Source organism: Fopius arisanus, unplaced genomic scaffold (assembly GCF_000806365.1).
Source record: "Fopius arisanus strain USDA-PBARC FA_bdor unplaced genomic scaffold, ASM80636v1 scaffold00006, whole genome shotgun sequence".
NCBI classification, from domain to species: domain Eukaryota; kingdom Metazoa; phylum Arthropoda; class Insecta; order Hymenoptera; family Braconidae; genus Fopius; species Fopius arisanus.
In genome coordinates, this window is record NW_011887745.1 from 650,901 (window position 1) to 666,972 (window position 16,072).

General features: G+C 35.4%; 2 protein-coding genes and 1 long non-coding RNA gene across 7 annotated transcripts in view; 2 read left to right on the top strand and 1 right to left on the bottom strand.

The window, feature by feature from the left end:
• Positions 1 to 2,856, bottom strand: part of LOC105273617 (uncharacterized) — a 3,611-nt gene extending 755 nt beyond the window's left edge. Inside the window, exons 1-3 of one of the 2 annotated variants that reach the window (XR_892914.1) lie at positions 2,573 to 2,856; positions 1,604 to 1,879; positions 812 to 1,107 (exon numbers count right to left, since the gene is read on the bottom strand). This is a non-coding gene — a long non-coding RNA (uncharacterized lncRNA). Of the gene's footprint in view, positions 1 to 811; positions 1,108 to 1,450; positions 1,567 to 1,603; positions 1,880 to 2,572 lie in introns of those variants that run through there. The other variant, XR_892915.1, reaches the window with a different exon arrangement.
• The window catches only part of Ipk1 (Inositol phosphate kinase 1), a 25,239-nt gene extending 10,965 nt beyond the window's left edge, over positions 1 to 14,274 (top strand). For 2 of the 4 annotated variants that reach the window (XM_011316148.1, XM_011316147.1), the window contains exons 2-7: positions 10,841 to 11,047; positions 12,045 to 12,252; positions 12,391 to 12,599; positions 12,661 to 13,047; positions 13,379 to 13,659; positions 13,725 to 14,274. In XM_011316148.1, the coding sequence (XP_011314450.1) occupies positions 10,952 to 11,047; positions 12,045 to 12,252; positions 12,391 to 12,599; positions 12,661 to 13,047; positions 13,379 to 13,659; positions 13,725 to 13,881 (1,338 nt within the window). In that variant the 5' untranslated portion in view covers positions 10,841 to 10,951 and the 3' untranslated portion in view covers positions 13,882 to 14,274. Of the gene's footprint in view, positions 1 to 10,285; positions 10,778 to 10,840; positions 11,048 to 12,044; positions 12,253 to 12,390; positions 12,600 to 12,660; positions 13,048 to 13,378; positions 13,660 to 13,724 lie in introns of those variants that run through there. The other 2 variants (XM_011316149.1, XM_011316150.1) reach the window with 2 other exon arrangements.
• Positions 3,293 to 8,841, top strand: LOC105273616 (protein BTG2). Its single transcript, XM_011316151.1, is given in 3 exon segments — positions 3,293 to 4,452; positions 4,454 to 4,509; positions 4,512 to 8,841. Coding segments are annotated over 3 exon segments (573 nt in total). The 5' UTR covers positions 3,293 to 4,033; the 3' UTR covers positions 4,610 to 8,841.
• Positions 14,275 to 16,072: the final 1,798 nt, after the last annotated feature.

The following is a 16,072-nucleotide window of genomic DNA, read 5'->3' on the forward strand; positions in this document are numbered from 1 at the left end:
CAATGGTGGTCTGCTCAGGGGAAAATCCAGGGAGATATTTTATAATTGTCAATTGTGTTGTTTGCATGCTGTTATTGTTGTTTTCGAGATTGGATTATTGATAGGAGTGTCTCGATAATTCTCTTGTTGATAACCGTGGGGAATGGCACGTAGCGGTGGGATATCTGGTACAAATACAACACAAGAAATCGATAAACATACATGAATTATGATTAGGCTGATATTATATTGTGTATCTTTGTATGCAAATTTAATGAGGGGGTATACATGCATGGGAGCAAAACAAAATTCAGATGACCCACTGTGTTTCAGAGTTCATCGTATTAAAATGGTAGACATTTTTTTGAATCATGTTGATGGAATTTTTCTCTCCATTTTGCTCTGAGGAAATGACATTTTTTTATTTCAATTTTCATTTTTCAGTCAGAACTATTCAATCGATTAAGAAAACAAACAACAAAATGAAGTTCTGATAATTCAAATGTTCCGTCAACTTTCATTGATTTTTATTTAATCAATTAAAAATTATCTTCTTTAATTAAAAACTAAAATTCAATTAAATTTTAAAGACTAATTGCAGAAGAACTTGCTTTTGAAAAGTATGAGAAATTAGAGAAATAAAAAATTATGTAATCCCCTCTAGTTTTTGTCAATTATTATAATATATTCTATATATATTGCAGAAGAAATTAATGAGCTAAACTCGTTCCAGCCGAATTAAAAAGTGTAATTTCCTCAAACCAAAAATCATGTTATTATTCAATGATTCATCAGAAAGAAAAAAAAATGAAGATTAATCATTTTTTCTTACTCTCTCACTTATGAAGCGTCGACATTGCCACAGTGAACCGAAAATCAAATGTCTTCTACACCAAGTGAAACCGCGAAATTATTTTGGAAAGGACTCGATGCACTGGCTTTCTCTCCCGACAACTCCACACTTTCCGATCCTTAGCTTTCAGTCCGAAATTTGCACCATCGGATCCCCCAATAAATATCGATAATCCCAGAGATTCGATTGGTCGTGTCAAAGATTATCCCCAAAAATATCTCAATCATCCAAACATGAAGCTGCAGTCTTCCCCCAGTCGCCATGAACTCAATACCCTGAGGACAGGAGAAAAATCATTACTTTTTTTAATGCATGGAAAAATTATTGAAGCCATTCTGGTCTCTTCCAATTATCCACTGACATGCCAATACAATTAATAACACGAAAATATTCTGAAGCAGATTATGCATTTCAAATTAGATTGAGATTTCATTTCACTTTCAAAAATTTCGTCTGCAGAGAAATTTATTAAAAAAATTACGGTAACAGATAGTGATTGCGTGGGAAATTGGCAGTATAAGAATTTTAACCAGAACCTCTGGAAAGTTATGTTTAACTAATTATTAATGAATTAATATTAATAATTATTAATTAATTGAGATAATTATTGATAATTACATGAATTATCGGTTTTTCATCCTTTTCGTGAAATAATTAAATGGAAAAATCGTGTTGAAAATTAAATTTCGCGGGACTGAGGCCGAATAAATAACTGCTTTCATGACTCTAGACGACTCTAGAATAAATCCTATATATAAAAACGTAATTTACTTATGCCCATCGGAGCGGCGTCCAAACGCTCGATAACTCATTCCACAGAACGGCGCTTTCTTCCTTGAAATATCGCTCTAATCTCGAGAGAAGCTGATTGAAATGATGGAAGTATCAATGAAACAAAAAAAAAATCCACGACTGCAACTTTCTAGCTGTTCCCCCTCGGCTTCCCCTTTCGGAGCCCGCGATAAATCGGTTTCATGGCAACTCGCCTCAGTGTCTCTCAAATTCCCATATTCATCCATCCCCTTTGTCCCCCATTCGCCAACAAAACTAGAAAAAAAAATATCCACTCCATTTCGTTAAAAAATTGGAAATGTGGGGTAAAATAATGAAATTTCTAGTGAACTGGTAAAACGATGTAAGTTAACTCCGTGAATTTTTTGGTAATATCTCTAAAATTATGGGAGATGCCGAAATTTTTGGTTGAATCTTTTTTGTCGAGCTGATCGAGAACTACGAAAAAAGTCATTACAAAAAATCGGCTACCTTCCTTAATTTCGGAGATATTCCTCAAAAACTGTAGGAAAATTACTACTGAGAACTCATTCCTCTTTATTATTCTGTTGGAAAATAACTTTTGAATCTCCAGTTAAAAATCTGGAAAGTTCTAACAACAAATAATTAACATACAATTTCCGCAGGTCTTGGAATTGATAAATTAATTTTCTTGAGTATTCATTAAAATTTGATATCTCAGCCTGATATTATATATATGTAGCCTGAGAATATATAATTTATATAATCCCTAAAACTCGAGCAAACGAAACTTTTCTTCTGAATTTTAAATAAGAATATTAAGTCATAAGAAATTTAATAATCACTCCGTCATAAAAATATTAATTATTCCATCAGCAATTTACTCTTAAATTGCATTCATCGTGAGAATATTAAAATCCAAATGCATGCATCTCCCAAACAAAAAAAAACATTCTAACTTGAGGAACAAAAGCCCCAAAGATATACCGTTTGGTTCCACGACCCCACGGACTGATGAAAGCCTCTTCTAATTCCCAAAATATTTAACAACAAAACTCAATGACAAAATCACGCCATTTTCTCCCACAGCTTCACCCCAAAAAGCTGCTCTCCGAAATAAAAAACCTGCAAATAAAAAAAATCAATTTTCCCCAACGAATTAAAATAAATCAATCCACCAACATAAAATTGGTTACAAGAAAAAACGATTAACCAACAGCTCACGGTCACCTCATGTCAGCGGAGGGGAGTTGTTGGAGATAAAGTTAAATTTTTCAGTATATTCAGTGTTTTGGGTGGATGGGTAAGAGGCCAATGTGAAACGAGGTTTCTCATTTTTTTTTTTCTTTCCCCTTTTTTTTTCGCGAGTAAAAGAGAGGGGCTCCCCTCTTCCCACGTCATCCATTATCCTGGCTCGCAGCTGCAGCCTCTTGCCCCGACAAGCACACACATATGTAGAAAAATATATAATACCATATACTGAAAAAACCCACACAACAACGGGGATCCCCCACCAGGAAGCCCCCGGTCTGGAGACCCACACAGGGAAATTAAGGTACTGCCGGTGGTGCGCAGCGTACACCACACAGAATAATGATCACGTGGTACTTGAAGAGCTAGTGGTGGGGGCAATGAAACCATAGAGTGGGTGATGGTAGAGGTGTTTTGATTGGTCGATGTTTGGTGCCACCACCCGTTTCTCCATGAACAAAGAATTGAGTCTTGCTCATGAAGCATCGCCACAACGAAGCCATTAGAAAGTCCTCGGCAGTGGTAAAGTGCGGTTCGTGTTCATTTCAATTCGCCAATCAAAAACGAAACACTAAATATTTCTTTTCACGCCGTGAGTAATTATCACCGTAAATACAGCAATCCACATCGACAAATTCACGGAATTGTAAGGAGCAGTCGGAGCAAGACCAGTCGATATCAACCTGATTCATCAGCCTGTAAAACCGCGAGTGAGATAATTAATCGAGCCGAGCGAAAAGGAAGAAATAAGGGAAAATAAATAAATCGTCTTGCCGGTTGTATTTTCGAAAAGGTGTGCAGTGCCGTTGTGTGCCCATCGTTGTCCTTCGATATCTCGTACAAAATCTGCAATAGATTGTTGCTAATAAAGATCAGGAGACGAGCAAGTGTTTCGAGATAAATAGGTGTTGGTAACGGAAGGTTAATTACGACTCGTTCGAGCTGGAGTGGCAACGCTCTAACAACCGCTACGTACAGTGGCGACGCCATTTTGAGAATACTGTGGCCATTTGGAAAGTTGCTGAACGCTACACACCGTGACCCCTGACAGAGTAAAAGGGGGCCATTTGAGTACTCGAATAATAAAAAAAAAGGAAGAAGAAGAAGTAACGAATCGGCTATCGAGACGAATAAAAACCTCGAGTCCCCCTCCCCCAGGAGTGTTACGGTTTTTTTTTTTTAATCACATTAATAATCATGAAATTGGAAATAATATCGGCAGCGGACTTTCTCGTCCAATTGCTCCGACTACAGGCTGGCCAGCTGTCGGAGCGTCAACTCGATGAATTCAAATCATCATTGAGTGATGTATTACGTAGACGCTACAGAGATCACTGGTTTCCAGATCGTCCAAATCGTGGATCTGGTTATCGTTGTTTACGTATCAATGGAAAAATGGATCCAGTAATAGCACTTGCTGGTAGAAATGTTGGTTTATTACCAACAGTATTGCATACATTATTCCCGAGTGAATTGACAATGTGGATTGATCCAGCTGAGGTGTCGTATCGCATCGGTGAGAATGGTTCCATATGTGTTCTCTATGAGAGAACAGAGCCTGATCCTGAGGAGATGACACCCAGGCCATCGTCATCGTCATCATCTGTTTCGTCAAGTTGCTCATCATCGAGCTCAGTGTCGTCTCTGTCTGCTGCATCATCACCATCACCAGCATCTCACTCGCAGCAGCAGCAGTACGAGAGCTGCAAGGACTCACTCATATACGAGCATACGCAGTTCAATGAACAAATAGCTGCATTCGTATCGAGTTGAATTCGCTAATGGAGAGGACAAATTCATCGAATTAATTACAAATTATGAAATATTATAAACGCCCACATTGATCTTCGTGTTTCCTCGTGTTGTTTCGCCAATCGACCATTTCAATTACACTGGAATGATACATGGACCTTTGCTTCATCATCTTGGAAGATTATCTTTGGAGTTTCGTACTACACTCTTGTTTATCACGTGAAATTACTTCATATATCGTTTGCGTCTTTTCTTTTTCTTTCTCTCCATCAGCGTATTATTACTTTATTGAGTTTACGAGACTTTTATTTTCGACAATGGGGGGATGAGGGATGGGGAGAAAAACATGGGGATCTGTTGCTATCACCGCCATGTTGGACGCTCGATCGTTCGTCAGACCATCAACTTTCGTACAACAAGTCCGTCCATCTGACTCCAACCGCCGATTCTAACGTACGCCAGCATCAGAGGGGAAAAAAATGTGAGGAAAAAAGAGATACTGCGTCACCGGTGGACTCCAACATTCAATGGGAATTAAATATGTACTAGCCTCGTGCAAGCTAACTGATCTCAATTTTTTTTTTCTATTATTAATCGTTGTAATTGTAATTTTATCGTTTATTTTCATTTTTTTTCCCGACATCTCTTGTCTGATTATTTTCTTCATTTTTAGTTTGTCCGTTTGAGGACTAGTGTGATGCTATTTTTCTTTTTAATGGGAAAAGAAATGAAGTTGAACGGGATTTTTTAATTTCGGAGAAACAAACAACGACGGACAATCCTTGATATCACGGCACAAAACAATACATCGAGATTAAACGCGTCCAGCCCCTGTTTTATGATAATACAGTAACATCAGCACCGTCATCATCTCAAATCTCTCGAGACCTCGAAAATACTGATAATTTTGTGACCGAGAGAGTTAAATATGGAGGAGAGGAGAGAAAATTTAATAGTATGTGTAAATGTACATAGACACATAGCATTGTATGTAGAATTGGAGCGCAGGTACATGTACGTATTTGTGATCTGTTAATTGTATATTACATCCTTTTTAAAACAGCTGTGATTTTATTCGCGAAATGAAGGGATTTAATAGTACGAGAGTGATGCCTGGGGAATTTTTCTTTTAATCAGGACCCAGAGATTAAAAAGTTTCTTGATGTTTGAAAAAAAAAAGTTTCTGCTATCGAGGAACGGAGTTCTCGCATTTTACATTATTATCTTCAATCTAGAAAACTTTTTATTTCGTTAGTCAAGTAGAAAGTGAGATAAGTCGAATTTTAATTTGGTTTGACGTCGGTGGATCTCAAAAAATATTGATTTTAGGCGGAAGTATCAAGACCTTTTTTGTTGGAAATTTAATTGACTACGAAAAAGTCCTACGATGTTTCCGTCTTGAATCTATGGTTTTGTGGATAAATTATACACGAAAAATTGTGACTTTAATTCATATCAATTTGCCACTCCGTTACACTGAGAAGAAAAAATTACTTTTGCCAATTAAATTCACTAATAACAATTAATTTTTACTTATGTACTTGTGACGCGTAAGCTTATTTAGCAGGAGTATTTTTTTTTTGCTGAGTTTTCCCAGGACCAGAAATTTCTTTTCTAACGAATACATTTTTTTTCCAACATCAAGAAAGTTAATCTCTCTGAAGTTTTCATTTAGAATCCTGTCTGCGATCGTTTAGGATTTTTCACACTGAAATTACATGAAAGGTACCATCGACAGTTACTAATTGACCCAACAAATGCCACCGAGATAATCGTACAAATGATATATTATCTTTTATTTTTTATTCGCATTGTTTTTTTTTTCTTTTCTCAGATCCGAAACGTTTAGGTAGTTTAAGGATGGATGAGTGCTGATCCTTCGTAAACGTGATAAAGAAACGAAAAGTTGATGGGAATGAGTGGATGCCTTTTGAGGATGAATGAATGTGTGCGAAGAATGTGCAAAGGGTGAACGAATGAGTTCGCAGATTAAATCGTTACGATGAGATGCTTGGGAATATTAAACGCGTGAGCAAAATTATTTCAAGGTGATACCAAGGGGACGGATTTCAATTATCGTCGTGTCTGACGCTTTTTGGGGGAAGGCTCTGTGTACGTAGCAATTAGTGTTAAACACATCTGTGATTATCGTAAACGGTGAAATGAGTAAAATGAATTCATGTAAGACAATATTTGTTGGTATTGGTTGACAATTTATACTGAATGCGTCCTTCTGAGGGGTTTATTACCGACCAAAATAATTCCTATTAGATCATTCCAACGAGTATTGAATCGATATCAAAGAATATATTTGCTGTCTTTATTTTTTTATTTCATTTCTTTCATTGGCTTTCAATTAAAATTGTCAATCGAGGAGCAGAGGGAAGGAGCAACAATAAGGAATTATTACATACGTACAATTGTCTTAGTACTTTCAATTGATATTGAATTCTTGCATAATCTCTTTTGATTTAGTATTCGGTGGAATGACCTACCCATACGTAAAAGATGTAAAAGGATGATTCATTGTACATTCGCCCCATTTTAGTTGTATTATTACGTGCCCATACGAAATCATGGCTAAACTGGTACCTCCTGATGATTCTTATTTTAATTTTCATTCATCAATGTTTCCATTTCTTCCCCATACACTTGCATTCATTCAGGTTCAGTTTACGCAATATTTTAAACTTGTAAATTGCTGATAAATTTAACAGAAAACAAATCATAATTGAATGCTGAAATTTTTTACATTTTAATAATTTCTCTCTCATTTTTGTATAAATTCACAATTACTGTACAGTGAAAAGAAACAACTTTATATATATATATTATATTTTAGATATAATCAGAACAGTCTATGAAACAAAAATAATGTTATCAGCATTTAATTGGAATTTGCGTGCAAATAAAGCGTCTGCGATAATAACTAATTCCACGTACTCAATTGTAATTAAAATATATACACTCTTCAGCAGAACTTGTAATTATGCATAGAGTCCTTCAGGAAGAATTTGTACAAAAAAAAATAATGAGAAAATGAAAAAAATAACCGCTGGAGACTTCGTTTCCAGCAAGTCTGTGATTTTAGCTTGGTTAATTCAGTATTTTTTTAAATAAAAAAGAAAAAAGAAAATTACAAAAAAATATATGAAAGTGGTAATTTACAAGATGGAAAGAATCGAAACGAATATATAATCATGAATTGCGAACGAAATGCGAAAGAGTGAGTGAGTGAAATGAGAGAATATACATTCGAGTGGATTGTACGAGTGTGAATTATAAATGAACAGTGGAGTAATGAGGATAATGCAGTACTTGACGGGGGATTTGAATTTGACGTGGGGAAATATTATGGGAGAGCAGGTGCGTGAATTTTTTCAATTGAACAAGGAGCAAGTCGTCGTTACAATTAATGTCAAGTATTGGGGGTTTTCGAAAGGCTATTTTGAGGCAACACGAATTTATTCAGAAGTGAAGATCGAGATCTCGAGTCAATTCTTGATAATTTTGGAGTTATCTCGGTAACTTGAAGCTGCAGGAGAAAATGCCAGAAGTTTTTTTTTTTAGAAAATCTCTTTTTCTATAAAACATATCTCTGACATTTCTTTCTAAAAATCACTTGTTGCGGAGATAGCTCTGTTTTTAACAAGATGTGAGCAATAAAATTGTTGGATATCACTTGTTTTTTTTATGTGGATTTATTTCGAGAATGTCTCATTGTCGAGGTAATTCTGTATTTGAAAAAAAGGATGACTTCTTGTTTCACCACTGAATGAAAAAAGTCAAAAATCTCAGTTATACAATTGATGAATTTTGAAATAATGAGCCGTGATTTAAGAGTTTTCTAATTTCGTAATCGGGTAATCAATACATTTTTTGCATTGTAATCAATGAAATTTCTCCAATGATTCAAGTTTATTTTCCACCGGTTTCAATTGAAATGCTCCCACACAAAATCGTAGGCAGTACTACCTTTCCTTTAGAATCAGTCTGAGTTGAGAACGAGATGTATAAATAATAATGCGAGAGTCTGAAAAAAAAATCCTCAATAATGAAAATAATCAATTTTTCACAAGATAAAATGTTGAAAATCTGTTGTTCGTTCTGTAAGTTGAACAATTGATACATCCGCAGAGAGTTAAACATTTCCGTTGCATTTAAATGAAGTGAGTATCTTCAGTCCTATTCGATAATGCTGAAAGAGAAAAATCTAGGCAACCCTAAAATTTGTTGCACTAGAAAAGGTATTTGAAAAACAATTAAACAACCGTGGAGTAAACGCAAACTACGCACAGATTTTTTTTTTCGAAATAGATGAGAAATGAATAAACACATTGCAGCAGACTCCTACGAGGAAACACTCGAATCCCTAGTAACGTAGGTTCACTATTATCATACAATTATAATATTATATCTATTATGTCAGTGTATAATTATATTTAGTTATTAAAAATTCATTAAAAATGATGAAAAACAAAATTGATGAATAAAAACTATAATTTTCCGCTTGTATATATACGCCGTGAGCTCGAAAAAATGAAAAACTTTAACGAAATATTATGAAAAAAATCTATAATTTTTTCGACTGTTTTTGTACAGAGATAAATAAAAACAAGAGGCCTCGTGCTTATGGAATTTCATGAAAAATTATTGGATTTCTATCATTTCGTTGTTCCTGCTCTTTCCCAATTCAAATACTCAATAAATATTGGTGCGAGGCGAGACAACATCGGAGTAAGAAGAAAATCATCATGGGAAAATCGACGGGATTGAAATCAAGTCGTACATTAAATTATCCCACCACTCAATGACTTTAAAGAGAAATGTCTCGTTTTTCGTTGAAAATTTTCTCAGCCACAAAAAAGATCTGGTCACTGCTGCCTGAAATCACTTGATGCTGAGATAAATGAACAATTGACACAAATTTCGAAACGGAGCACGTTAATTCTTCACATCCTGTTGAATATTGAATTACCTCATTAGTGAGTGCTTTGGAATGAATGGAACAGAGGACATTTCAGGAAATACAATTCTCTTGAAAAAATCCGCGAAATTTTCTCTTTTCTCCTGAAAAACTCCAGCCAATTTTCCAGCTTATTAAAGAGGAGACTATTTACTCAACTGATTAAAAAAAATCTGTCATTCTTATTGAAAATTCTCCCAATTTAATTAATTTAATAATCAGATTGATTTGATTTAATTTTCTTTTCCTACCTTAAAATTTGAATTCTCCCAAAAAATTGAAGCTGCAATTCAATTCCAAAATTCCAATAAGTTTCAAACAATTTTATCCCATTCGATATTTGGCACTCGCCATCACATACATGGTTGTAATTATTCGTTAATTTTATTCGTTAGTTTTAAAACACTTATTTTTTAATTAACTAAAGTCTTTCTCAGTGTGCAATCGGTAGGTTTAACAGTTTTTGAAGATGATTTGATTGTAGATTGACTAGATTGCTAGATTAAATTTCGAAATTGAGATGAAAATGATGAAATAACGTGAAGCAAAAGGGAAAAATTGGAGTTAATGGGAGTAATATTTCAACTTGCGACCCACAAGCGCACGCAGAATCACCTATTGCCTAGTACCCAGGGAGCAACGTGTTGTGAGGAGGTCAACCTCGGTTGTTGCCCTGACCGCCTCTGTTTTCTTTGGCTCCGTCACATTGGCCTCGTAGATCTCTATCTATTCTTCGCATTACCACTAAATCACCGACAGCCCCCCAATAATCCCTTCATCAAGAATTACTTGCAATTACAATTACCAATCCCGTGCCACATTCACTAATATATTTTCATACTCCAGAGAGAAAAATAATATAATTTCAAATTCTTGGCTTATCCATATTCTGACAATTTCCTTCGTTTTACGAAATATCGGAGAATTCGGAAATTAAAATAATAATAATTAAACAAGCTCCACTCTGAAAATTGGTGAAATAAAAAATGTAGGTCAATTGTCAGGAATATTCAAGTTGAGAATTCTGCGTTTATTTTAATTTTAGCTGCGTTTAATTGTAATATCAATTGTGAATTTAAATTGTGTCACAAAAAATTCAAGTAGATTAGCAATTTCTTGTGAGAATCTACCGATATTTTTTTAGTCTCTATTAAATCGAATTCAATGTCACTTTGAAAAATAGTTGGTCAACTGTCCATAAAATTCAATTCTATCCACATGCGGTGAGTTTTATTATATTATATTATTGTATTATATTATTATCCTTGTTTTATTTTTCTCAATAGTTTCTGTGATAACGGATGGGATGAGCATGACTCTGGGACTTTGTTGTACGATGTACAATAACTAAACTCGTATGAACAGAAGAGAGCAGCTTTTGTCCAGAAATCTCTGACATGGAATTGATAATCCGCCAACTAGAGCCTTGTCATTTGAGAGAGTACAAGTACAGAGGAGAGGGCAATGCCAATCTAGTCATATCTCTCCCACTGGTGAGTTTTTCCAAATTTATTCTAAAAACTGAAGAATGTCTTGTACATCTGAATTTTTAAGCGCACCATCTCAATTATTTGTACCACAATATTTCATTGGATCCACTCACAGATGCAATTGCTCTTCATAGCAAAAACGGAAGTAATAATCATATAATTTCTCTGGTAACTTCGTCCTCAGTCCCCTACACGTCAATTCACTAAAAAATTTCTCTTAATACTTTTGTGGTTGAACATCAGAGATTTCAGTCGAGGAATTATTCAATTAAAAATGTAAATCTTAAAGAGTTTGAAAAATAAAATCAAGTTGAAGGCCTTTTTCACGTATTTCCATTATTTCCATTATTCAAAATCTCTCTGGGATTTTTCACGTGATTGAGTTTCTAAAAATTGATTTCCCCCTCAATCAAAATTCATTGAAGCTGTAAAATATTCATTGGTCTCCCACACAAAACTCAGAGTTCCCTGAAACTCAACGTAAAACAGGAAAATGAATATTCCAACGAGAATGGCAGTGATATTTGCCATCAACTTTCAAAAAATTTCTAACAAGCGCAGAGTAATGTCACAGTAAAAATGGAGTTATGTCGTGATATCACTTGACAACTGAGTAGTTGGAGACCTCGAGTCTAAAAGGTCATTGACTCGAAGTTATTATTGCCTTATATACACACCCCCCATACATTTTCAATATTACCATCGTTGATTGTGCGATACGTTGTATTTACAAACACGCGAGTAGTCACTTCGTATTTTTGTGGGCCCTTATGGATTTTTCATTAGTCCCACATAAAAACCAGCACTTGAATAAAGCATGGAATCAAGTTCATTGGACCTGATGACAACGTCTTGTCTCAAAATTCATGACTTCAATCGTGGGATCTGCCTGGGGTAATGATAGACACTGGGGATAAGGCGGTGAAAGGAATTGACATTTGCCATATTCTTTCTCTAACATCACGAAGAATATGATAAAGAAAATTTTCTCTCATTGCAGACGAGGTACATCCTACGCTTTCGCAAAATCGAGGCGACCGAGAAGAGACCGATCGATGGAATAGAGACGAGGATTTTATTGGAATGGAGGTTCTTCATGAAGTTCATTTGGAAATTTATGGGGAAGTTCGTTGCTCCACCTGAAGTGTTACGATGCCATCCACGAGATTTTACGGATTGGCATGAAAAAGTCGAAGTTCTGCGTCCAGGTAGGCACTATAATGCAATACAATATCTTTACTTAATACACGTTTATAAAGTTTTCGCAAAAATATATTTTTTATCAGTGGATGTTCATTTGAAATCGATAGAAACTTTTTTATGTATATCGTTTATCTTTATGATAGGTCTGTGTTTTACAGACCACCGAAAGCATAAAAATTCCTTCAACGAATTTGCCATAAAGTTACCAGACTACGCTCAACTTCCTGAATACCTTGATGTAGACAGAGGGAAGCCAACATTCTGCATAGAGATCAAGCCGAAACAAGGCTTCATACCAGAATCAGAGAGGCATATGCAGCATTGCCCGTACTGCATCAAACAAATTCACAAGGTAATGAAAAAATTATTGTCAACAGGCACGTGGTGATCTTCAAGGCTCTATTTGCTTTCAGATATCCGCGAATAAACGGAGCGGATACTGTCCTTGTGACCTCTTCTCCATGGATGAGACTCGAGTGCATCGGGCCATTGCTGCTCTCTTTAAATCTCCACAGAATAATTTGATAATATTCAGGGATGGAGAGACCGTATGGGGGGAAGGACATTCCTTGGATTGTTTAGATAAGATCTTGCACGAATTCTTCAACAATGGATCGCATAAAGACAATCGAGAATTGATGGCTGAATTATGCCTGCTGATAGCAGAGGCTTTGCGTCGAGAATTTTCCCTCGAAGAAAAATCCACCGATTCCGGTGTAAAAGCCGATGATATCATCGCAAAGTCACGTGAGAGTCTGAATCATTACAGGTCTGACGATGTTTCGGGGCCGAGGGGAAAGGTAGAAATAACGGAAAAATTTTTTTCAATTGACTTTTAATTGATCGATTGTATTTGGCAAATACAAAATGATTTTTATGGGAGAACTTCGACTGTGGACTTAAATAAAAAAATACTGTCGATGGTTTTTCAACGATAACTCTAGTAGTAATTATTCAAATCAATTGTATTGTTGCATAAAATATTATATTGGCTTTAGACAAATGGTTGAGAGAAGAAAAGAAATGTAGAATGAATATTTAAAAGTAGATAGCTGTGTTATCACCGATAATGCAACACTCATTCACAAAAAATGTGATTATCCACTTTGTTTTTTTTTTTTCTGTTTTCAGTTCTGCGATTTTCCCAGTGGAAATTTACCGGATGGATCTATTCTCGGCTGTCTCTTTCGCATGCAACAACTACACAGTTCGAGTGCTGACGACGTATACAGAATTTATTCACAACATTCAACACACCTCAATGAGGAAATCGTTTACTTCTCGGAGTCTTGTGAATACAAATCTGGGGGGCATAGTGTTGACTTCGGGGATATTCTGATCTTACGAAATTATTTGCTATTCACTACTGCCAGGGATTGCTCGGTGTTGCTCACCTTTCGTGAAGTAGACCCGTAAGTTCTCCAGAGTGATTGGAATGGAGATTTTTATTTTTTAGTTGAATTTTTTTTTCTTCCAGGGGAGAGGCGTTGAAAATTCCACCAGAGCATGTGATTAGAAGTAAGGAGAACACTTTTGTCTTCAACATTGGACTCACGGATTTAGATCCTAAACCCTTGAATCGAATTCATAAACATCAACGACGTGCCATTGAAGGCTTTAGAACAAGTCAATAAAATTATTTAGTACGGTTGATTAAAAAAATGTTTGATTTCAATTATTGCTATCCGGCAATAACGAAATTCGACTCGAGAATCGGATTTTTCATGTAAGATAGTGTCTCTTAGGACGAAAATATTTTTTATACAGGGAAATTCATCGAGAAATCTTCTGTTTCTGAGTGTAAGATCTAGCTTCTTATTATTATTATCGATATCTCATTATTATTACTGTCTCATCCAAAAATTATTGAATAACCAAAACCATATATTTTCTTGTAAAAGACTCAGATAATTTTTGTGATAAAGATTTTTAATCTCAAAACGATTCATTGCCCCCCTAAGATGTAGTTGAATTGTACGTGAATATAGGTTTATAAAAAAATGAAGAATTATTTATTTTTAAAAGTGGATTTGTCTTTTTTTATACGTCATGAACCCTGAAGAATCCTTAATTGAACAATGTCTCTGAAATTTTTATGAGTGTTGAAGATTTTTCGGACATGATTCTATCGATAAAAATATTTATTCCACGAAATGATTTCTTTTGATTGCATCAGGTACTCATTCATCAATTGTTATCGGAAATTCTTACGATATTTAGGTGAACATTTGAAATATTTATCAAGAAACTCCACAAAGACTTGTAGATTCCCTTCATTTCCTTGATGTTACAATAGATTTTTTGTTTGACATCACAAAGACTTGTATTTTATTCAATTAGTAACTGTACCTTATCTTATCTTACCGTTTGTTGCTCATCAATTATTAACTAGAATTTCTGGTTATTTCCGGATTTTCGATAGTTATCACAGAGAGAAAATGATGTAACAGCAAAAATCGAATTTTTTTTAATGATAAAAAGTACTGAACATAATATTATTACAAGTGTTCATGATCCAATGACTTATATTTTCCCTCTGTTTCCCATATTGTCGACTAGTCGATAATGTAGGGGCCACATGAAAATTATCGATATCTCATTGAACTTCACGCATGAATAAAAATTTTGCGTATAATTTTTTACGTCTTTCAATACTTTCAACATCTAAATATATATAAAATCAAGTAAACAAATAATAATAACACAATAACAATAAATAATAACCCATAATCATTTAAAACATAAACATAAGACCCTCCCCCCAAAAAATGTTTACCATATCAAATTATATCAAATTATAAATTCAAAATTTGTTTAAAGTCAAAATAAAAAGGATATAGTTGAGAATGAGCTAGAAAAATAGAGTAAAAAATTGTTTGTGAACCGAAAAATTCAGAACGCTCTCCAAACTCATAAGCATCTCCCGAAGATGGTGTTCCACCATCAGGAACCCGATGATTCGAATGATACCACATGACCTGACCTTCCCCAACCCCTACAACTTCAAAAAAATGAAAAATCATCCCCATTGTCACCTGAAACTCACCCCAATACCTCAACACCTCAAACTGGCCACCCCAAGACACGAGAATTCGAGATTGACCCTGAAATTAGCAAATCTCAAAAAGTCAATACCTCGCGTTATCAGAGAATGGCCCATAGACGTACCTCATGAATGGCTTCGTCCCAAGAATGAAACCCAGTGAAGTTGACCCCCACCCTCATGCCATTGGCCAGCAGATGACCAGAGTGGGGATTAAAATGCGTCGGTGAAAATGCGCATGTCACTGACTCCCACAGCTTTCACCTCTCTCGAGTTATTATTCCCCCAGTGTGAAAAAAAGCCTCAATTCACCTCAACAACCCAAAGCCAATTAACAAAATAAAAAATTCACAAATCCCCCAAAATTTTAAAAATCACCCCCACCATCACATCTCCATTGAATAAAAAATCTACAATTCCCCTTGGCTCACCTGATCATAAATTTTTACAATTTTTTTTCTCTCTCTATTCTCCCCTCTCCAAACCGGCTGTATTGGTTATAGGAGCAAAATACCAGGCAATACTCACGCCTGTCCCCCCAACTTGACACACCACACGAAAACATAGCCAACAGTGTTTGCTTCTAAAATAAATAACCCCCATCTATTCATAATTCCTCGATTGGTCATTATCACCTCGAAACAACTGATTTTTAACGGGCAGTGGTGAATGTGGGGGCCAGTGCTCCATGAAAAATGGACCGGTCGGTTTGTCAATGTGTAAATAAACATGTGATGATGGAATTTCATTGATTGAAATACGTCAACCAGGGTGGGGGCGGG